Source organism: Syzygium oleosum, unplaced genomic scaffold (genome assembly GCF_021117445.2).
Source record: "Syzygium oleosum isolate NSW1041296 unplaced genomic scaffold, Sole_v2.1 Sole_v2.01, whole genome shotgun sequence".
NCBI classification, from domain to species: Eukaryota; Viridiplantae; Streptophyta; class Magnoliopsida; order Myrtales; family Myrtaceae; genus Syzygium; species Syzygium oleosum.
In genome coordinates this window covers 27,231,848-27,254,174 of record NW_026607485.1, presented here as the reverse complement: position 1 = coordinate 27,254,174, position 22,327 = coordinate 27,231,848, and the positions used below count along the sequence as shown (strand labels likewise).

The window sequence follows — 22,327 nt, the reverse complement described above, 5'->3', positions numbered from 1 at the left end:
TAAATATGATGTCCAACCTAAAAGCAGTAAGATATAAAAATGATCCTATGATGCTTATGTAGAGTTTTGAGCCTACCTCCTTCCATTTCTACTCTGTCAAGTTTTGTAGAATGAGCCACGGGTGTTTCTACCTTCTAGCAATTCCCCATTCTAAACTCGGTGATTAAGGTTTCGTCTGTTTTCTCTTTGATTAATGGCTTCGACGACAATATGTTATGCTTTGAAAGATGTCGCCATACGGTGAAATGATGCATGCGAATTGTATATGCCAGGCATATAATCTGCTTTCTCGTGATGGGATTAGGTTTTCAGGTCATCGCATGAAAATTGTCCATACTTTATATTTGATCGAGCATGCTGTATTAAGTCCAAGGTGTTCTGTGCGGTACACCGTCCACAATAGACTTGTTAAATGGGTGGATCGGGTCGGGTTTGGGTCGAATCACATATGGTCCGATCCAAATTGACCCGTTAACCCGTTTATGACCCATTTATAAGCAATGCAATTTTCTTGACCCATACCCGACCCGAACCATACCTGACCCAACCCGTATTGCTAAAACACTTCCATATTTAATTAAATCTAGGAAAACTCATACCTAAACTAATATGAGAGTTCTGAGTGAGTTAGTGCGATATTGAGTGAGGGTGAAAGAGATAAGTTAAGTTTAAATAAGTTGTAAACCCATTTACGACACATTTACGATCTATATATGATCTATTTAACACCCATATTATACATATACCCATTTATGACCAATTTACTAAATATAACTTACTCATTTATGACCCATTTACTAATATATAGGATAAGAAATTGATTTATGATCTATTTTGACAGGTCTAGTCCACAATAAACCCTTCGCGGATCACGGTTGGACACATCCACCTACAGAAAAAGGAGACAACTGCTTCAAACGAGTCATTTAAAATACCCAACTAAAAAGTAAATTTTCGGCTTTATTACAGACTTCTACTATTACAGACCCATCCTTCTTTGGCGTCTCCTCCTTCCTTTCCTCCTCCCCAGCTGCTTCATCGTTTTCATCTCCTTCGCCCGACTCGTGTTACTCGCTTTCCTCAAACTTCTTGAGATGTTCGGCGGTGAAAGGATAAGCATCAGCGCCATGCTCCATTATAAGATTCCTTGCTTTGTTAGTCAACGTCCGGCCCATTGGGCCAATGGCTATGAGCGTGGGGATCCCACGGACCTTGAATTTGCGACTCAGAGATTTCTTCCTCTCGTCGCCGAAGGGGAGCGCCAGCCATGGCATCTCGGCAAGATAATTGTCAAAGGCAGTTTGGTCCTCATCGCTGGAGAGGAAGATCACCTCAAAGGCATTGTCTTTGGCCTTGATCTTTTCGTATGCCTCCGTAAGCAATGGCAGGAATGCACGGCAAGGAGGGCACCAGTGTGCCGAGAAGTAAAGGAGGACAGTCTTCCCTACCAAGTCCGATACTGGAATCTGCAATCCAAGTTAAGAAACAACCTGTTAGATGAACCACCAATGGATGGAAGAGGCATGTGAAAACTGCATATATGGAAAGGATTTTCCTAGTTATAGGCCTCGCTTGGTTCGGCTTTGGGAAGGGGCTTTCGGCCTCGAAAGCCCCTTCCCAAAATGTCGAACCGTTTGGTTCGACTTTTCCTGGACTCGGAAGCCGAAAGCCAGCATTTGGAATGCCATTGGAATGTCAAGCTTATTTTTCCTTCCCAAATTGCCCTCACTCAAATTTCAATTTTCCGGTTTTGCCACATTACGTTCATCTTCTTCACGTGGCCGGCGAGGCGGATCTGCGGCGGCGAAGGCCGGCGAGGTCGCCTCGACCTAGGCGACGGCGTGCGGGCGACGCCCAGCCCCGGTCCACCTGGTCGGCGGTCGCCGGGAGTCGCTGACCCGGCGCTCGCTGGGTCGCGCGACCACAGGCGACGCCGCCGTGGTCGCGCGACCCGGCGGCGAAGGCCGCTGGTGCGACTCCGGCGACACCGACCCTGTGACGGCGCCCGGCGGTCGCCCGACCCAAGCGGCCGTCGCCTAGGTCGCGACCTCGCCGCCCTCGCTAGGCCTTCGCCGGCCGGATCCGGCCTCACTGGGCCTCGTCGGCCACCTCGCTGGCCACCCTCACCGGTGAAGAAGATGAATGGTAATAGGGGCAAAACCGGAATATTAAGAATAAAATTGCCAAAGCCCTTTGTAAAAAAAATTTACCAAACACTACTTAGGTCAAAGTAGCTTCACAAATTTTTTTTTACCAAACACCACTTGCATTTCCTAAGTGGCTTTCACTTAAAGGTATTTGCATTCCCCCAAGTTGCATTTGAAAAGCCGAACCAAACGGGCCCATAGACCTGGTTTCAATCCTTTCCTCAGCTCATGTAACCCAAGGGATAATGATATTAAGTACCTCATTGTAGACATTGAGTCATTAGCTTCTAGAGGAAAAACAAAATTTACTTTGGTTACCTTCCTTTCCAATGACAAAATCCAGATCCCCTTAAAATAAGATCGACTCCAAGGTCTGAGATTCTTCTCTTTTCTTCTCTCTCTGCGAGCTCTGCAAACTTTTCTGGCGTGAATGGGTAAGCTGCAACGCCATGCTCTTCAACAGTTTCAGAAACATTGAAATGCAGAGTCTTCCCATCAGGACCGATTATGACCAGAGTGGGTAGGGTCGAGACCTCAAAGTACATAAACAACTTCTCGCGTTTCTTGTCTTTAAATGGTAATGAAAGCCATGGCATGCTTTTAAAGGTTTGGTTGAATGATGCTTCGTCATCATCAAGAGGTATCGGAACGATCTCAAAACTCTCTCTTTTGGCCTTCAATTTCTCATAAACCTCTAGTAACTTTGGCGTGAAATCACCACATGATTTGTTCTTGAACAAGAAATACAGACCCACGGTTTTACCTTCAAGCTCAGTAATAGGAACCTAGTTTGGCCACGTGATTAGATTAATAAAAAGAAAAATGGAAAACTGAATCATAAGCACGCGCAACCATCAGTTTCAAATGCATTGATGATCTTTTAGGTTTACCTTATTCCCATCGGAGGAAACTACGAAGTCACGAGAATCACGGACCAAAAGACAGGTCAATGATTGATTTTTCCTAGCAGCTTGTTTCTGGTCTTTCAACTCTTCGATGCGTTCTGGAGTGAAAGGGCCACTCCATACTCGAAGATGATCTTGTCACCGCTATCTGTTAAGACTGTACTGGTACCATCGAGAATGACAAGGTGGGGTATTCCCCTCACCTTAAACAATTCATCCAAGCTTTTACGCTTGTCCGAGTCAGAAAATGGGAATGCAAGCCACGGCATCTTGGAAAAGCATCCTCTGAAGGACTCCTCATCCGTATCTGCGGAGATAAAAATGATCTCCAGATCACCTTTTGGGGAAAGCTCATTGTACACCTCCGCCAGAATAGGGGTCAACCGTCGGCACGGACCACACCACGACGCGGAGAAGTACAAGCCTATCTTCTTGCCCTTCAAGTTATCGACTCTAACCTGATTTAGACCAAGAGTTATAATTTGGGTTCTTTCATACGGTAATCAGCAAGCAAGGCACACTAGACCAATTGACCGCCACACGAAATCCTGAAAATGCTCAAGATACATCCAAATGCCAACTGGAGAAGAACATCCCTCAAGAACTACTCATTAATTTGCTCGCAAATCAGCAGTCTCGTCGACCAAAATAAGGAATCCACATTGAAGATGTGAGCATTTATGCTAAAGGGTATTGCTGTATAACAGTGTTGAATCCTTATATCCCGTGTCCGCATGACTCTTAATATATATGTTTCTTCAAATAGTAACTCATCATTTACCAATCATCCAGTTTATGAAGGAAACAAATGGACAGTACTCGAAAATGTTAATCAAAGATCAGACCAAATTAGTCACAAACGGACGGCTTCATACTCACAGACTCCCAGCAAAGAACAACCAAAAGACATCGGTATTTAAACTTCGAAGGCGTAAGAACTGCATCTTCCAATCTGACAAGAGGACCACGAACAAAGAATCAGATCAATATTATTTTCAACTATCCCCCTAATTTGAAATTCAAAAACTGATCACCAGAACAAGAATCGTTTGCGCAAAAATGGGTAGTTAGTCAAACAACCCACACGAAGACCACGAGAACTTCAACATGGACGCCAACCCACGATTCTCTTTTCCTTTCAAGAATACAAAAGTACAGAGAGTTGAGTTTACCGGATCGCCATTGTTCCGGATGAGGAAGTCCCTGTCCGGAGAAGACAAGAGGGACTGAACAACGTGAGAAGCTGCGTCTTGGACAGCACCGGCCATGTTCGTCGCTTCACTCGTGTTTTGGTGGAGAGTGGTTGCAGGATCTAGGAATTACTCCATTTTATATCAGTCTGGCTTTTAAGAATTTCGAAAGGGGAAGACCAAGAAGAGAGTTCACGTCGAGCCTTCGCGTATTAATAATCAATGCCGACAATACCGATCTAGGGGAGGTCGTCCTATACACATTCGCTCTCGCAGAGACATCGAGAAAAAAAGAAGGATATAATCATTGTCCGTTTCTTGCATTGTGGGGGGTTACGACAGAATTTGAAAGCCGCCCTAAACGTGCAAAGATTCGACTCGCTGTGAAATAAAATGAATCGTAATAACCAAAAACACAAACAAATGGAGAAAAAGCCACAAATAAACCCATAGGAAAAATTCCAAATAAGAGGCTGAAGTACCCTTATTTAATCAAATAAGGATTTGAAGTGAATTTTATTTAAAAAAAGGTCTGAAGTGGCTATAACAGTTTCAAATAAAGATTTGATCTCGCCTGCCAATGAAAGGCATTTTCGTTCAAAAATAATTTTAATATAATTTTAAATTAAATTAGATTAAAAATTAAGAAATCTATTTTTAAAAAGATACGGGCGTGAGGGGCCCTCGCACCTGTGGTCGCTGCCCCATTGCCAGTGGGGCGTTGGCCATGGCCAGCGGGGTCGCCAGCGCATCGGCAAGGGTTAACGACCCTCTGCGACCGGAGGCAAGGGCCAACATGCCATCTCTCAATTTGGCCCTCTCCCGGTTTTGGCGAGAGCCAGGCACTAGCAACCTCATCAACCATAACCGACACCCCACCGGTGGCTATGGGGCGGCAACCACAGGTGGGAGGGCTGGCCCTAGTCAGCCCTCGTGCTTGGGTTTTTTCTGTGCGTGTGTTTTCTTTTCTCTTTTAAGTTTTAGCTTCTTCTATTTTTTGAGTTTGTCTTTTTATGAAGAAAAATTTGGATTTAACCTAATTTAATTAAGATTTTGTGTAAATATTAGGATTTTGATCAAAACGACGCCGTTTTAGTGCTTTGGTTAACCTTAACACCACTTAGGACGCCACGTGGGAGAGATAAATTATTAAAAAAAAATCATGTCAACATTTTTCGTTAGTCAAATTGAACGGAGTTAGGGAAAATCAAGTCCTAGGCGAGGGCATGCAAGCCCTCGCCGACTGTTGGAGAGGGTCACCTCGCCCAAGTCCTCGCTGGCCGCACGAGAGGCGACCCTCGCCAGATCTGGCAATGGCCAGCCTCGCCTATGGCTTTCGAGGGTGGCCTCGCCCGGCCCTCTCAAGGTATCACTGGCTATCGCCTAAAACCAGCCACCGGCGAAAAAGAAAGAAAAAAATAGAAAAGGGAAAAAAAATCAAAAAAATAAAGGACGAAGATGTCCTTGACCAATCGGCGAGGTTAGGCCATTCTAGCGACTTTAAGCCCTTATTTGAAATAAACCAGCCAACGTGCAAAGATTCGACTCGCTGTGAAATAAAATGAATTGTAATAACCAAAAACACAAACAAATGGAGAAAAATGCCACAAATAAACCCATAGGAAAAATTCCAAATAAACTTTTTTACCCATCATTTAATCCCAAATAAGGATTTGCCCTAAAATTTTTCTTTTAACATAAAAAACCCCAAAGTGGCTATAACAGCTTTCAAATAAAGATTTGATCTCGCCCGCCAATGAAAGGCATTTTCGTTCAAAAATAATTTTAATATAATTTTAAATTAAATTAGATTAAAAATTAAGAAATCTATTTTTAAAAAGATACGGGCGTGAGGGCCCCTCGCACCTGTGGTCGCGCCCCATTGCTAGTGGGGCGTTGGCCATGGCGCTGGGGTCGCCCGGCGCATCGGCAAGGGTTAACGACCCTCTGCGGCCGGAGGCAAGGGCCAACATGCCATCTCTCAATTTGGCCCTCTCCCGGTTTTGGCGAGAGCCAGCACTAGCAACCTCATCAACCATAACCGACACCCCACCGGTGGCTAGGGGCGGCAACCACAGGTGGGAGGGCGCCCTAGTCATCGTGCTTGGGTTGTTTACGTGCGTGTGTTTTCTTTTCTTTTTTAAGTTTTAGCTTCTTCTATTTTTTGAGTTTGTCTTTTTATGAAGAAAAATTTGGATTTAACCTAATTTAATTAAGATTTTGTGTAAATATTAGGATTTTGATCAAAACGACGCCGTTTTAGTGCTTTGGACATTTACCTTAAATTATTTTTTGTGACATCACGTGGGAGAGATAAATTATTAAAAAAATCATGTCAACATTTTTCGTTAGTCAAATTGAACGGAGTTAGGGAAAATCAAGTCCTAGGCGAGGGCATGCAAGCCTCGCCGAGGTTTTGTTAGATAACTTTTGAGCCAAAATAACAACGTTTTTATTTCACTTCGGCCGCACGAGAGGCGACCCTCGCCCAGATACGGCAATGGCCAGCCTCGCCTATGGCTTTCGAGGGCCTGGCCTCGCCCGACCCTCTCAAGGTATCATTTGGCTATCGCCTAAAACCAGCCACCGGCAAAAAGAAAGAAAAAAATAGAAAAGGAAAAAAAATCAAAAAAATAAGGACGAAGATGTCCTTGACCAATCGGCGAGGTTAGGCCATTCTAGCGACTTTAAGCCCTTATTTGAGAAAATAAGAACACTTTTGACACTTATGTTTTCACTTTTGTATAATGTGAAATCGCACGGATAATATTATTTCTTCGAAAAGAATAATGATATCCAAGAAATCTTAGGAAATCAACCCCCCCCCAACTCCCCCTTCCCCCTTAAATTTTTTCTTTTAGTACATAGGAGACTGCCCAAACTTATATCTACGACCCTTCAACCTTCGGGTCGAGGTTCCTATAAATGGCTCAAACTAGAGACATAATATAATAACTAGTTGTATCATCTTTTCGCATTACTCACTCTTCATTTCGACGCCACTAAACTCCACTCACAAGAGTACATGAGTACGGGAGAATCCCTGCGTCACTCCGGTCCGTGACAGAAACATGGATCCCATCATTTTTATTTTTTTGGTCAGGAGCATCCCATCATTTTACAAGTACGAGATGTGTTCTTTCTATCGAATTTACAACCGGCAAAGTTAGCATTTGAGTACCTTAATTAAAGAAATTCTGAATGTTAGGTATCACAAACCAAGTTTTGGAAAACTAGAAATTTATTTGATAATGCACTTGACCGTCGTGAGGTGTGATTCTTTAGGGTTTGATTGAAAGGGTGCACACATGCAAATCGTAAACAGAACGCTAATTTGAAGGAGACAAATTGTAAATCCCTATATGTTTCTTCAAATAGTAACACATCACTTACCAATCATCCAGTTTCTGAAAAAGACAAATATATAGCCCCCGAAAAATGATGATCGAAGATCAGAACAAATTAGCTTATCTTGAACTAAATTCGCCAGCTTAGCCATCACAAACCGACGGCCTCGTCATCACAAACTCCTAGCAAAGAACAACCGAAAGAACATCATAATTTAAACTTCAAAAGGCGCGAGAACCGCATAATCCAATCTGACGAGAGGAGCACCAACAAAGAATCAGATCAAATATTAGTTTCAACCATCCCCCTAAAAACCGATCACCAGAACAAGAATCGTTTGCACGAAACTAGGTAAGTCAGTCATACAACACACACGAAAACCACGAGAACTTCAACATGGAACTTCAACCCACGATTCTTTTCTCCTTTCAGGAGAACAAAAGTACAGAGAGTTGAGTTTACCTGATCGCCGTTGTTCCGGATGAGGAAGTCCCTCTCTGGAGAAGACAAGAGGGACTGAACATCGTGAGGAGCTGCGTCTCCGACAACACCCGCCATTCTCGTCGCTTCACTCGTGTTTTGGTGGAGAGTGGTAGCAGGCTCTAGGAATCACTCCAGTTCATATCACTCTGGCTTTTAAGAATTTGGAAAGGGGAAGTACTCTTAGGAAGAGAGAGCCAACGTCAAGTCTTCGCGGATCAATAAGCAATGCAGACGGTACCGATCTGGGTCAGATCGTCCTAGGAACATACACTCACACGGAACATTCGAGGGAGAAAAAAGAGGATAGAGTCATTGTCCGTTTCTTGCCTTGTGGGGGTTACAAAAGAAATTGAAAGGACAAATGCCCACCACAAAACACGTTTGCCGTAGCACCGAAAATCTCAAAAAACGTGTACCTGTTCTCCTCCACAAAAATTCTGTTGCCATTAAAAATCTTGCCTACGTAGGTCCCAGAAGGCAAACGGTAGCTTGGCGAATAAGTTGGGGACATATCCATATCAACACCGACTCAATTAGGCAAATCTAAACGAGACCATTATGTATAGGTCGTTTTGTCAATTGACGTCCCTAATAATTATTTTCTACCTCTCCCCATAAAATTCAAATTGAACCAGATCAGTTTTTGTAAAGGCGGAGACAATTAAAGAATGAACCCCGTCCGGATCAAGTTGTGCTTTCTACGTGGTTCGACTTGTCGAAAGGCATAATATTTTCGGTTCCTACGGAAGATTTTGGCATTGTAGCATTATATAGCATATGCCCAAATCCAGGTCACTTTTACAGATCTACGAAAAACCAATCTTCTGATAATAAATCGTAATAATAACTAGTATTTTACCGTAGTTTCCGTACACAATAACGTAGGAGGGGAAAAAGATTGATTTTTTTATAGGGCTAATATCATGAAAAACCCCAAACCGGTACACTTGTGACACTTTTACCCCAAACTAATTTTTTGACCACAAAAAATCTCAAACCGGTACACCTGTGATAATTTTACGATCTGTTAGTTTCCGTTAAATTTTACCTTTAAATTTCTGAGCTGGATGTCGCGACCTACCCGTCCCGATTGAGGGATCCCAAATGATCGAATAGGTCAAGAGATATTTGTTGATGGATGTGAATATTGATTGATTCGTTTGAAGGACAAACCAAATAGTTCATTAATCCAAGGACCGAGGCACTCCCCAGCCTCATATCTCATTCAACGAGAATTGTCTAAACTAAGCATTCAATTGGAGTCGTCACTAGCCATGATCAATGATTGGCTAGAAACCGTCATCGAGACGTGGGGATGTCGTCTTGATATGCGCAAAAACTAGAGATTCTAAGGATCGGGGACTTGATTACACCAGTGATCTAACTAGTGCCCTTTTGATACTTAAACTTGAACGCTCGCAAACTAACGTGCTAGACAGTCTATCGAAAAGCCTAAAGCTCTTCCTAACCATGCTAAAAATGGAAAATAAGAACCGATATATTAAAGGTGCACAATCAGATAATCATAAATAAAAAAAAATAACCAGCGACCTAGCATCGTCTCTAAAAAGAAAAGACAATTAAAAGCCCTAATGGTTTGTCTGATTTTTTAGAAACAAATTTAAAGGGTTTTCTCATTTTTTACAAGTTTTAAACTAAGTCTAGAATAAGAAAAACATTAATGTCTAGTGAAATTAAGCCAAAAAAGTGATTTCTGGATACCTTCTAACTTTCTAGATGTTTTGGAATTTTTCTGAATTTTTCTGAATTTTTTAATGTTTTTTTAAATTTTTTTCAGACTTTTTAATATTTTTGAGATTTTTAAACATTTTCGAATTTTTTTGGAATTTTTAATTTTTTTCAATATTTTTTAAATATTTTTATTAATAAAATAAGAATTCCAAAACGGATCCCCTAATCCGATCCGCCCGGCTACCTGACCTGGATCTCTGACCCGCTTAGGGCTGTCAAAATGAATCACAAGCTCATATTTTAACTCATATTTATGAAAATGGGCCATAAATGGGTCAGCTTAAACTTATAATACGGGTCAAAATGGGCTCTAAAGAAAGAAAAAGGCCAAAAAATATGGGTTAAGTAATAAACCCACTTTCAACCCAAACTACTCTCTTCTCTTTCCCCCTCCGCAGACGAAGCAGCAGCACCACCGCTCCTCGCCTCTCTCTCGCTCTTGAATCTCGCCGCCCCCTCTCCGCTTCTTCCGTCCCTCCGCCTCCGATCGTCTCCTGGTTGCACTCGCCACCGCCACCGCGAGACTCCGTCCCCAATCGAACGATGTCGCTATACGAGGACGACGACGACCGAGTCGACTCGGACTGAACCGACAACCGCTCGACTCGGTGGAAACCTCCTCGAGGACGCGGTGGGGATCCAACGCTTCCGCGAGTAGATGTGGCCGCCGAAGATCCCAACCCGAGTGAGGGCGTGATTCGGGATCGGGGGTGACCAGAGCGACACGAAAGATCCGGACTCGAGTGAGGAAGAGAGGAGCTTCAGGATCTAGAAATGGAATGACGTCGCCGAGAGAGCCATTGACTGCTGCCTTGAACGAGAAGAGAGAGAGAGAGAGAGAGAGAGAGAGAGGAGAGTGAGTAGCTGAAGAAGATTGAAGATGGAGATTTACATGGAAGGAAAGAGAGATGAGGCATACAGAGAGAGAGAGATGAGAGAGAGAGAGAGAGGGGGGGAGGTGTACCGACAACATTTTGTGTTTATTCGGTTTTTCCTCTTTTTTAAGGAAAAAAAAGGAATGTCATTGTAACTTTTCATTTTTGACTTTGTTTCTCTTTATCGATTTTTACGCATAATTATAATTTTCCCGTCCGATTTATCCAAAAATAAAACGTATGTTTCACTGGATGCATGATTGATGGCATTATCCAAAATTTAAAACAAATTTCAATTTATAGGTTTTTTACATTTTTTATTTATTTACTAATTTTTTATTGCTTAATATTATGTGAAGTGTTTATCCATATAACATATACATGTGCAAAGCTTAAAATAAGTTAAATGGGTGAGTATGAGTTTTCCTAGAATATTAATGTGTTTTGGTTATATGGGTCATGTCGGGTATAAATCGAGTACGGATCAGGTCGGGTATGGGTTATAAAAATTGTATTGGGTGAAAATGGGTTAAAACGGGTTATATGGGTCAAATCATATTCGACCCCCCCAAACCCGATCCGATCCATCAATTTGATGGCCTTACCCGCTCGGAACCCCATTTGAACATTTCCCACCCATTTGACGGCCCTACCCGCCCGGAACCCTATTTGAACATTTATTTTCTAATTTTTTAATTCCCTTTTTTATTCTTTTTTTTTGCCTCTTTTTTTTTGGTTTCTTTTTCTCTTTCTGGACGTCTTCTCCCTAGAAAGTCTTCTTCTTCGTGTTGTTCTTCACCGAAGGCCCCTTCACGCCCGAGGCTTCACGCCTCCAACTGAGGCCGCGCCGGGATGCTACCGCCGGCCGTCGGCTCAGGCCGCCAGCGCTGGCGACGGACCGGAGCGGCCTTTAACCGCGGGCAACTCCGGCGAGGGGAATGGATCTCCCATGAAAGGCGTTCATCCATGGATGCTCGGGAAAACGATTTTCATGCCACGAAATCGAAAGAAACCACAGAGTCAGTGTTGATCCAACACGTATAAGACCAAAAAGGCATAAAAACCGAGTTCCAAGCACCGATTCCACAAAAAAACCATTCGGACTTCTATTTAGGCATTTCGTTGAACATGTGGTATGCAAGCTGAGAAACACGTTCTTGGGTGAGATTCAATGCGATTTCTAGCTTTAAACACGATGTATACAACTCTAAACGACCGTGTATGACGAAAAATTCATCTCAGTTTACACAAAAACGTTCGAAACTTTCAGACCCAAACTCGGTGCTCAAAGCTTCTAATATCGCATTCAAGCATTTCGACGAACAGTTAGCATGCGACTAAGAATGCGAGGTCCGAATTTAATTTCGACATGATCCTTGGTCCCAAACATGATACTTACAGACCCAAGTCGTCATTATACACTACGATCCAGCTTCGGTATCACATGATTGGGTCACGACACCACCTAGTGAACTTGGTACGTGAGACTACGGAGATGCATGGGAAAGAACAGGGCAAGTAAGTACCTGGTTCAGTCGCCGAGTTCCAGATCAGTCGGGCAAGTGTCGCCGGCGCGCAAAATGCTCCTGATGATCGCTAATCTTCTTGCAAAGAAAGGGTTCTCCACGGGTCTCTCAGCTCGGTCGAGAGGAGCTCCGACGGCCAAGAATGAGAGAACGGCTAAGTCGGGCGTTCGCGAGCTCTTAGTGCACGGCGGAGGGGGCTCGACGGCGATTGAGGCGGTCCTCCGAATAACGAGCGAAGCTTCGTCTTCTCCGATTCCCCTCAAGATCTCTCTCGGTGTCTCTCCTCTCACTCTCTGTTCTCTCTTCTCCGTCTCTTCTCTCGCTCCCTGTTCTTTCTTCGTTCAAGCATCCCCCCTATTCTCTCTCACTCTCAGCCTCTTTATGCCGGGACGGGGCCTCCTTTTTGGACCACTGTACGTGCCTGACATCTCCCCTTTCGACGCAGAGCGACGCTCCCTCTGCTGCTGCGCGTTCTGCTCTTTCTCTGTCGTCTTCGGTGTTTGTCGTGAAGGGGAGTGAAAGCGGGAGAGCGTGCGAGCGTGAGGGAGTGAAAGAAGAGGAGGGGCTGGGCTGGAAATAAAACAAGGGAAAGAGGTTTGGGCTGGAGAGAAAAGGAAGGAAAGCAAGAAAGGGCCAAGCCCAAAAGAGAAAGAAAGAAATAACAATAAGCAATAAGGGGCTGGCTCAATCGGACCGGGTCGAACCGGCCTGATCTTCTTCTCCTTTTTTTTTTGTTTTTTGTTTTTTTTAACAAGAAAAATATATCTGATAGATCTCATTAATGCCAATGCACCTAATATCTATATGTCACGCAATTTAATGAAAATATTTTTGTTTAGGGATTAAAAATTAACACCTGATTTTATATGTAATTAACCTAAAACGGATAGGTAAAAAATTAAGTATCAACACTGAATTACACGTGATAGTTGACGGGTGCATCAATTTGGGGTTTTACCCTCCGTTTGTCACAGATGTACCATTTTGTGATTTTTCGTGATATTTATCAAATTTAACGGAGAGTAAATTTGTCACAAATATATCAATTTGAAATTTTTTTATTGTTAAAAAATTAATTTAAGGTAAATTCGCCACAGCTGTTTTGAATTTTTCGTCATATTAACGTTTTTCTTTTTTTAATCATCCTGCGATTCAAAAGCTGCCAAGTCCAAGGGCCGTTTGGTTCGGATTTGGAAGGGCTTTGAGGCGAAAGCCCTTGGCAAGAGCTTGGTTCAAGATTTGATCGCATTTGCCAAATGCTTGCATTTGGAATGAACCCAAATTTTTATTCCCAAACTACCCTTAGTTATTTTGGCTTATTCCGATTTTGCCCTCGTGTGTACTCGTTCATCTTCTTCTTCATGAGGTGGCCGGCGAGGCCGGCAGACGGCCGGATCGAGCCGACAAGAGGCCGACGGCCGTCGCCGAGGCCGGCGACCCTCGCCGAGGGTCGCCCGGCCTCGGCGACGACCACGGCCCAGATCTGGCCCGCGAGTGGTCGCCACCTTAGGCGACGGCATGTCTGGCGCAGATCTGCTCAGCCATGCGGCCATGCTACTGCTCGCGAAGGGTAAGTTAGGTTTTTATTTCCAAAGTCCATTTGCAAAAATAATTTACCAAACATTATATTTTGGCCAAAGTAGCTTTATAAAATATTTTTACCAAACACCATTTGCATTTTTCCAATAGGCTTTCACCAAAGTATTTGCGTTTCCCGAATAGTATTTTCAAAGTTGAACGTACCAAAGCAAACGGTCAAGAAGTCAAGATCATAGGAGCACCCGTGGATGTACAAGGACGGAAGGAAGGAAGGAGGAAATCCGCGTAATCCGCGCGTAGCATGCGCCCCGTTGCGGGGCGCGTGGGCCTCGGGGGTCTCCATCCGAACGAAGGCATCATCCATCCTCCCACGAGGAAAACCCTATCTTCTTGTCGGAGTCGGATGAAGAAGGCACGGAGGAAAGGCGCGCCCTATAAATACAACCCCAACCCCGGATCGAGGGTTTCCACACAGCGCTCCTCCTCCGATCGCAGCAATCTCTGCCTCCCTCTCGCGAACGGATCTCTCCCCTCCTTCAACTTTCGAAGGTAATATAATCCGCCGATCGTCCTCTTCCGGAAATCCGAATCTCGCCGTAGGCTCCTCTTCGCTGCTGTTTCGATCGCATCTTCATCTTTGGTTTCGCTTTTGGATTTTGCGATCGCGGCGCAGGCTTTTTGCTCCGCTAGATGCCGCCGGATCGCGAGATTGATGGGCGCGAACGCGCACAAATTCATGTGAACCTGCCTGGTCGTGCCGTGGGGGGGTTTGGGTTTTCGGTTTGGATCGGTCCTTGTGCTGGTTTCCTGCTGATCTTTATGAGTACATGGCTTCAATTGATTGCGCGTGTCATCGGATGATATCTCTATAAGTTGTGCAGGACGTTTGTTTGTTTGTTTGGAGTGATTATTAGGGTGGAAGAGAAGGTTTTTTTTTTTTTTTTTTAAATTTTTGTGGCTTCCCATGTTTCAGAGCTTTTAGCTATCTAGTTTCTGTATGATTTATATTGTCAATGGCTTGTTTAATCCCAATACTTAACCAGTACTCCTGTGATTACTAACTGTGCCTAAAGTTTTGTTTTTGCGAGTTGAATCCTGTGTTCTTGGTTGTTTGATTGGTGCCCATCCTTTAAATTTAGAGCTTCGCCAGTCCTGGTCGGTGCTTGCCAACGTATGTTGATTGTTGTGTCTGTTTCTCGATATAGCTTACAGAAGAATCTAGGGAAACGTTTTTGGTGTTTCTCTATCTCTCCTACATATGCAAATCAAGAATAGACTTGCAACGATTGAATTAAGCCACAAAGAGTCTAGAACTGAATCTAATGTGGCTGGTTCGCTTGGTATTTCTTGCAGTTGTTTTAGCTATATACGTGTTTTAGTTTCATGTCGTCTAATTTCTTCCCTTTTTTCTGTTTGAATCTTTTAGATGCAAATTTTCGTGAAAACCCTTACTGGCAAGACCATCACCCTTGAGGTTGAAAGCTCGGACACAATTGACAATGTGAAGGCCAAGATCCAAGACAAGGAGGGAATCCCCCCGGACCAGCAGAGGCTTATCTTTGCTGGCAAGCAGCTTGAGGACGGACGCACTTTGGCTGATTATAACATTCAGAAGGAATCCACCCTCCACTTGGTTCTCCGTCTCAGGGGTGGCATGCAGATATTTGTGAAGACCCTCACTGGCAAGACCATTACCCTAGAGGTTGAGAGCTCGGACACCATCGATAATGTGAAGGCTAAAATCCAGGACAAGGAGGGAATTCCCCCAGATCAGCAGAGGTTGATTTTCGCGGGCAAGCAACTCGAGGATGGCAGGACCCTGGCAGACTACAACATCCAGAAGGAATCGACGCTCCACTTGGTGCTTCGCTTGAGGGGAGGAATGCAAATCTTTGTGAAGACCCTAACTGGGAAGACCATTACCCTTGAGGTCGAAAGTTCGGACACTATTGATAACGTTAAGGCGAAAATCCAGGACAAGGAGGGAATCCCCCCAGACCAGCAGAGGTTGATTTTCGCTGGCAAGCAACTCGAAGATGGCAGGACGCTCGCAGACTACAACATTCAAAAGGAATCCACTCTTCACTTGGTGCTCCGTCTGAGGGGAGGAATGCAAATCTTTGTCAAGACCCTAACTGGGAAGACCATCACTTTGGAAGTTGAGAGCTCCGACACCATTGACAATGTCAAGGCGAAAATTCAGGACAAGGAAGGCATTCCCCCAGATCAGCAAAGGCTTATCTTTGCCGGGAAACAACTTGAGGATGGAAGGACTTTGGCGGATTATAACATCCAGAAGGAATCCACTCTTCATTTGGTGCTGCGATTGAGGGGGGGCATGCAGATTTTTGTCAAGACCCTTACTGGGAAGACCATAACTTTGGAGGTTGAGAGCTCGGATACCATTGATAATGTCAAAGCTAAGATACAGGACAAGGAAGGCATTCCCCCAGATCAGCAGAGGTTGATTTTCGCCGGGAAGCAACTTGAGGATGGCCAGACACTGGCGGATTACAACATCCAAAAGGAGTCAACTCTACATCTTGTGCTTCGCCTCCGCGGTGGAATGCAGATCTTTGTCAAGACTCTGACCGGAAAGACCATCACTCTGGAAGTGGAGAGTTCAGACACCATTGACAATGTGAAGGCAAAGATCCAGGACAAGGAGGGCATCCCACCAGACCAGCAGAGGCTGATTTTTGCCGGGAAGCAACTGGAAGACGGAAGGACACTGGCCGATTATAACATCCAGAAAGAGTCAACTCTACACTTGGTCCTTCGTCTGCGTGGTGGCTTTTAAGACTCATGCGGAAAGGTTTCATCAAGTCAAGTTGTTGTGTTTCTCTTGTTTGGTCAGTTCTAATGTTTGGCTTCATGTTAGGGTAAATAATGTCTGCTGATGGATGGAATTGGTATGGATAATGTGTGACTTCTTTAGTTTTATTGTTAGTTTGATGGATATGAGTTGATGTCTTCAGTGTTTTTCCTATTGCATGACAGTATTCTCTCATTTAAGGTTCTGGCTTTTGAGCCATATATTCCGGTGGTTAGTTTCTCTATTGCATGCATATATGTATGAATGTGGCTAAGTAATTGCTAACATACAGCAAAGCAAAGCTTCGAAATCCCTACTGAATGAATGAATGAATTTCAGTTGCTGGGAAGGAAAAGCAATATAAATTAGGCTGCATTATCTCTAAGGCGGTAGATGAAATATTAGCATAATACAGGAATGAAATATGTGATTCATCTCTTCAATTACTAGGTTTACTGTAAGATTCTTTATTTTTTCTCTAATCGCAGTTTATCTTTCACGCCGGACTTTAATCAAGATTAGTTTGGTCTTGTGCTCCTTGTTACAGATAATTGCTGAGTTAAACTTCTTGACTAGGTAATAGTAGCAAGTGATATCGGTTGAAGGATAAATCTCTAGGCTACGAATCAATTCATTCTCAATGTCTTTAGGTGTTTTACGAGCGAAAGGGTGGGAAGCGGACCTTTAGATAAGGGTCTCCAATCTCCATCCTCTAGTTTTAGCTATCGCATCTAAGTATCGATTTTCCTTATCGCCAATCAAAAAAGTAAAAGTGGAACCAATATGATTCTAAATGATGAACTTCGCCAAGTCCCGTTTGATGCTAAAGTAGGAAAGAACATATGATGTTGAATATACCTATTCTATCTGCAGTTCAACCTCTTTGATGAATTGAAAATGGATCATTTTCTTGATGTTAGGAGACTTATTGAGGGCTGATTAACTTTCCATTACTGAGGGCTTATTAACTTTCCATTACCACTAATTATATCAACCGATCTGGATTTAGAGTCATCGTCTATTGATATAACGGATGATCTATTATCATATTGGTAGACTGAACAAGAACTAAGCACTAGGACTATAGGAGTGATCCATACTTCTGTATCGTTGAGCATGTCCTATTAAGTCCAGCCGGCATGCAAATCTCAAAGCTGTGTCTCCATAAGGAGAGCCAGAGCTGCTTATACGGCGAATGCCAATCACAGACTATTTGAGCCTACCACTCTGCTTGGCACATGGCTCGTATACAATAGAGATTTTATTACGACAGCAAACTCTCAGTCATAATAACACACTAAAGTCTGAATGTACATCCCATATACGAGAACCTTCGCAGATCAAGCTCAGACACATCACTCACAGAAAAAGGAGCAAACTGCTTCAAGCGAGTCATAGAAAATAGATCGACTAGTAACTTTTAGGCTTTATAACATACTTCACCATCACAGACCCATCCTTCTCCGGCTTCTCCTCCTTCTTTTGCCTCCTCCCCAGCTGCTTTATCGCCTTCGTCTTCTTCTTCTTCATCCGGCTCGTTCTTAGTCGACTTTTCCTCCAACTTCTTGATATGTTCAGCGGTAAAAGGATAAGCATCAGCCCCGTGGTCCGATATAAGATCCCTTGCTTCTTTAGCCAGCGTCCGGCCCGTTGGGCCGATGGCTATGAGTGTGGGGATTCCAGCGACCTTGAATTTGTGATTCAGGGATTTCTTCCTCTCATCACCAAAGGGGAGCGCCAGCCACGGCATCTGAGCAAAATAATCGTCGAAGGCAGTTTGGTCCTTGTCGCTGGAGATGAAGACCAACTCAAAGGCCTTGTCTATGGCCTTGATCTTTTCGTATGCCTCCGTTAGCACTGGCAGGAATGCGCGGCAAGGAGGGCACCACTGTGCCGAGAAGTAAAGGAGGACAGTCTTCCCTACCAAGTCTGATACTGGAATCTGCAATCCAAGTTAAGAAACAACTTCATGAACCACCAATCGATGGAAAAGGCACGCGAAACTGCATATATCAAAAAGGATTTTCCTAGTTATAGACTTGGTTTCAATCCTTTCCTCACCTCAAGTAACCCGAGGGATATCGAAATTTAGGGCTATAAAAATTTCCAAGTCACTAGTTTCTAGGAGGAAAAACAAATTTACCTTGGCTCCTTCCTTTCCAAGGACGAAATCTCGATCCCCTGAAACCAAGATTGACTCCAAGGTCTGAGATTCTTCCCTTTTCTTCTGTATCTCTGCAAGCTCTGCAAACTTTTCTGGAGTGAATGGGTAAGCTGCAACGCCGTGCTCCTCAACGGTTTCAGCAACGTTGGATTGGAGAGTCTTCCCATCAGGACCGATAATGACCAGAGTGGGTAGGGTCGAGAGCTCAAAGTACCTAATCAACTTCTCGCATTTTTTGTCTTTAAATGGTAATGAAAGCCATGGCAAGCTTCCAAAGGCTTGGTTGAATGATTCTTCATCATCATCCAGAGGTATCTGAACGATCTCAAAACTCTCTCCTTTGGCCTTCAGCTTCTCATGAACCTCCACTAACATTGGCGTGAAATCGACGCATGATTTGTACATGGACAATGAGAAATACAGACCCACGGTTTTCCCTTCAAGCTCAGTAACAGGAACCTAGTTTGGCCACATAGACTAGATTAGTAAAAGGAGGACGGAAAACCGAATCATAAGCACACGCAACCGTCTGTTGCAACTGCATCAAAGATCTTTTTTGCTTACCTTCTTCCCATCGGATGTAACTACAAAGTCACGAGATTCACGGACCAAAAGAGAGGTCAATGATTGATTTATCTTAGCAGCTTCTTCCTGCTCTTTCAACTCTTTGATGCGTTCTGGAGTGAAAGGGTGACCTCCCACTCCATACTCGCGGACAATCTCCACTCCGTTATCTATTGAGACTGTGCCGGTGCCATCCAGAATCACAAGGTGGGGTATGCCCCTCACCTCAAACAATTCATCCAAGCTATCGCGCTTCTCCGAGTCGAAATACGGGATCGCAAGCCACGGCATCTTGGAAAAGTATCCACTGAAGGCCTCTTCATCCTCATCTGCAGAGATGAAAATGATCTCCAGATCACCTTTTGGGGAAAGTTCATTGTACACCTCCACCAGAGTCGGGGTGAACCGCTGGCACGGACCGCACCACGACGCGGAGAAGTATAAGCCGATCTTCTTCCCCTTCAAGCTAGCGACTTTAACCTATCACAGGACAAAAGATTCCTAATTTGAGTTCTTTCATACAGAAATCTGCAAGAAAGGCACACTAATATTTATTGACCAACACACAAGCACTCGAAAAAAGATAGTCCTAGATCAGACCGAATTAGCTTATCTTGAACAAAATTCGCCAGCTTAGCCATCAAAAACCAACGGCTTCGCAATCCCGGGCTCCGGGCAAAGAACAAACAAAAGAACATCGGAATCTAAAGTCAATAGGCGCAAGAACCGCATCATCCAATCCGACAAGATAAGCGCCAACAAAGAACCTCGAAGGTAATCTCTCAACCTGCCGCCACTCTGTTTTTTGGGAAACAAACCCATCACCAGAGCAAGAATTCCTCATGAAACTGGGTTCACGAAACCCAACGAGAGAACTTCAACAAGGATCCCCTACCCACAACTCTTTTTCTCTCCTCTTGTTTTCTCCGAAAGAGCAAAGAAGCAAAAGAGAGAACCAAGCTTCTTTTCACCTGGTCGCCGTTGTTCCGGACGAGGAAGTCCCTGTCCGGAGAAGTCAGGAGGGACTGGACATCGTGAGAAGCAGCCGCCATCCTCGTCGCTCCAAGAAGCTCTTTGCGGTTTCGCGTTGCTCGCCGAGTGTCGCGCGAGGGAGTCACTCCGATGGCGGTCTCGAACTGCTTCAGTTACCATATTTATACACACACGACAAGATAGAGGGAAACCGAAACATCTCAGGCACGCAGTTCTTGATTATTTTATTATAAATATTATTTTTTATTGGTACAATAACACAAACAGTCCCTAAACTTTGAATCAATGTGCAATTTGATCCCTGAACTTTTAATTTGTTCAATGTAGTTCCTGAATTTTAGCCTAATATTCAATGTGATTCCTGAACTTTTGGTACATGTTCAATTTAGTCCCTGAACTATATGAAAATGTACAATATAGTCCCTGAACTTGAATTAATAGAATGACTATATTAAACATTTTCATAAAGTTCAGGGACTATATTGAATATGTACCAAAAGTTCAAGGACCACATTGAACAAATTGAAAATTTAGGAACCACATTGAACATTGGGTTAAAGTTCATGGACTATATTAAATAAATTAAAAGTTTATAAATCAAATTGCATATTGAATCACGGTTTAGAGACTATTTGTGTCATTTTCCTTTTTTTTTTTAACTCTTTAAAAAAAAAATTCTCCTTTATTTCTGATTTTTTTGTCTTTTCGGATGCTTCTTGGATGCTTCTCCTCGGGGGGGCTACTTTCGGGGGGAGCAAGCAAGGCATCGCGGGAAAGACGAGGAGGATGCCTAGGACACGTCAGCCAGTCAAAATGTCTTCATTCTTCTTACTTTTCGAATTATTTCTTTTACTGTCCAAAAAAACAAATTATTTATTAACCCCACTTTTATTTTTTTTTACCATTCCTTACTTCCTTCCTCAGAGTCCACGTGTCTTGTCGCCAAGGTCGAAGTTTGCAAAGAATCTCCCATTTTTGTCCCCTCAATTTAATAATAAAAGATGAAATTTAAAGGGCATGATCGCTCGCCTCGGGCTCGAGTGAATAACCCCAGTCATAAATAAATTATAAATAGGACATAAAAAAAAATGGCGAAAAATTGTCGCAGTTGCCCTTGTAGTTTTCGCACCAGAGGCGGGATTATTTTATTTTTTTCACTGATAATATTTCTTTTCGTGCGGAAATTAAGAAAAATGTTTATGCAAAAACTTAATGGGCAAGTATGTGTTCGGTATGGTGCCAAAAAGATACAAGAGCGCGTTAGGTTAGTCAAAAGAGGAGCAAAGAAGAAGTAGTAGGGGTAAGCATGATCTGGGTGAACGGTTCTCACTCAAGAACCAAGAATCGCCCACTACAAATCGATTTTGAAAAATTTAAATCGGGAATCATCCGTTGGTTCCATGGAATCGGTCATACTAATTAAGGACGAAGACGGAAAGACGAAGACGGAGATGGAGAGTCGAAGGCGGTGAGGTGAGCATCGACCAAAAAGGGTGAGAGAGTTAGAGTGAGCGTGAGGCGAAAGCGAAAGAAGATGTTTCTAGGCTCAATGTGAGGTTGTGAACGTCGAGCGAGTTAGGCTTAATTTAAGGATTTAGGATTTTTCTTTTTTAAAAAAAGTTAAAAATATATATTATATTTATTATTATATTAATGGTCCGATCCGGATGAACAGGCGAGCGGTTCCACGCCTGGAACCTGGAACCAGATCGGTACCCATCGGTTCCCAAAAATTGGAACCGAGAACCGGACCGGTTCGCTTAGGAATCACCGGTTTCGGGCGGTCCTGGACAGTTCCCGATTCTTTGCACACCCCTAGAAGAAAGGTACAAAAAGAAAAGGTGGAAAACCATCCGTCGTATGGGCAAGGATGGAAACGGACGACGTCATGGGACGGTCGGATGGTGACGTGTCACGCGATTTGCTCTTGTAGACACCACTACCAGGCACGTGCGAAAACATCGAGAATGTTCCATTTTTTTTTATGCTTCTTTTTTTTTAGGGTTAATACCACGAAAAACCCTAA

The 22,327-nt window shown here is 43.6% G+C and overlaps 2 protein-coding genes and 2 pseudogenes across 2 annotated transcripts; 1 reads left to right on the top strand and 3 right to left on the bottom strand.

Annotated features, from left to right (window-relative positions):
* Nucleotides 1-1,025: 1,025 nt before the first annotated feature.
* LOC115668237 (probable nucleoredoxin 1) overlaps nt 1,026-22,327 on the bottom strand; it is a 47,253-nt pseudogene continuing 25,951 nt past the window's right edge.
* Nucleotides 2,497-8,260, bottom strand: LOC115686269 (probable nucleoredoxin 1; annotated as a pseudogene).
* On the top strand, nt 15,073-16,815 carry LOC115665163 (polyubiquitin). Its single transcript, XM_056313076.1, has 2 exons — nt 15,073-15,105; nt 15,192-16,815. Exons 1-2 carry the CDS (start codon nt 15,088-15,090, stop codon nt 16,563-16,565), a joined length of 1,392 nt encoding a protein of 463 aa, XP_056169051.1. The 5' UTR covers nt 15,073-15,087; the 3' UTR covers nt 16,566-16,815.
* Nucleotides 17,827-20,447, bottom strand: LOC115665164 (probable nucleoredoxin 1). The gene is made up of 4 exons (XM_030587051.2): nt 20,280-20,447; nt 19,309-19,788; nt 18,724-19,203; nt 17,827-18,522 (listed from the first exon to the last, which is right to left on the bottom strand). The coding sequence occupies exons 1-4, from the start codon at nt 20,358-20,360 to the stop codon at nt 18,001-18,003; spliced, it is 1,563 nt and encodes a 520-aa protein (XP_030442911.2). The 5' UTR covers nt 20,361-20,447; the 3' UTR covers nt 17,827-18,000.

What these genes read in the sequence shown, in the direction of transcription:
- LOC115665164 (XM_030587051.2), bottom strand. Translation starts at nt 20,360, where the DNA reads ATGGCGGCTGCTTCTCACGATGTCCAGTCCCTCCTGACTTCTCCGGAC. An exon ending in TTACATCCGATGGGAAGAAG is followed by an intron (nt 19,204 to 19,308) that starts GTAAGCAAAAAA and finishes TGGCCAAACTAG; the next exon opens with GTTCCTGTTACTGAGCTTGA. An exon ending in TTGGAAAGGAAGGAGCCAAG is followed by an intron (nt 18,523 to 18,723) that starts GTAAATTTGTTT and finishes CTTGGATTGCAG; the next exon opens with ATTCCAGTATCAGACTTGGT.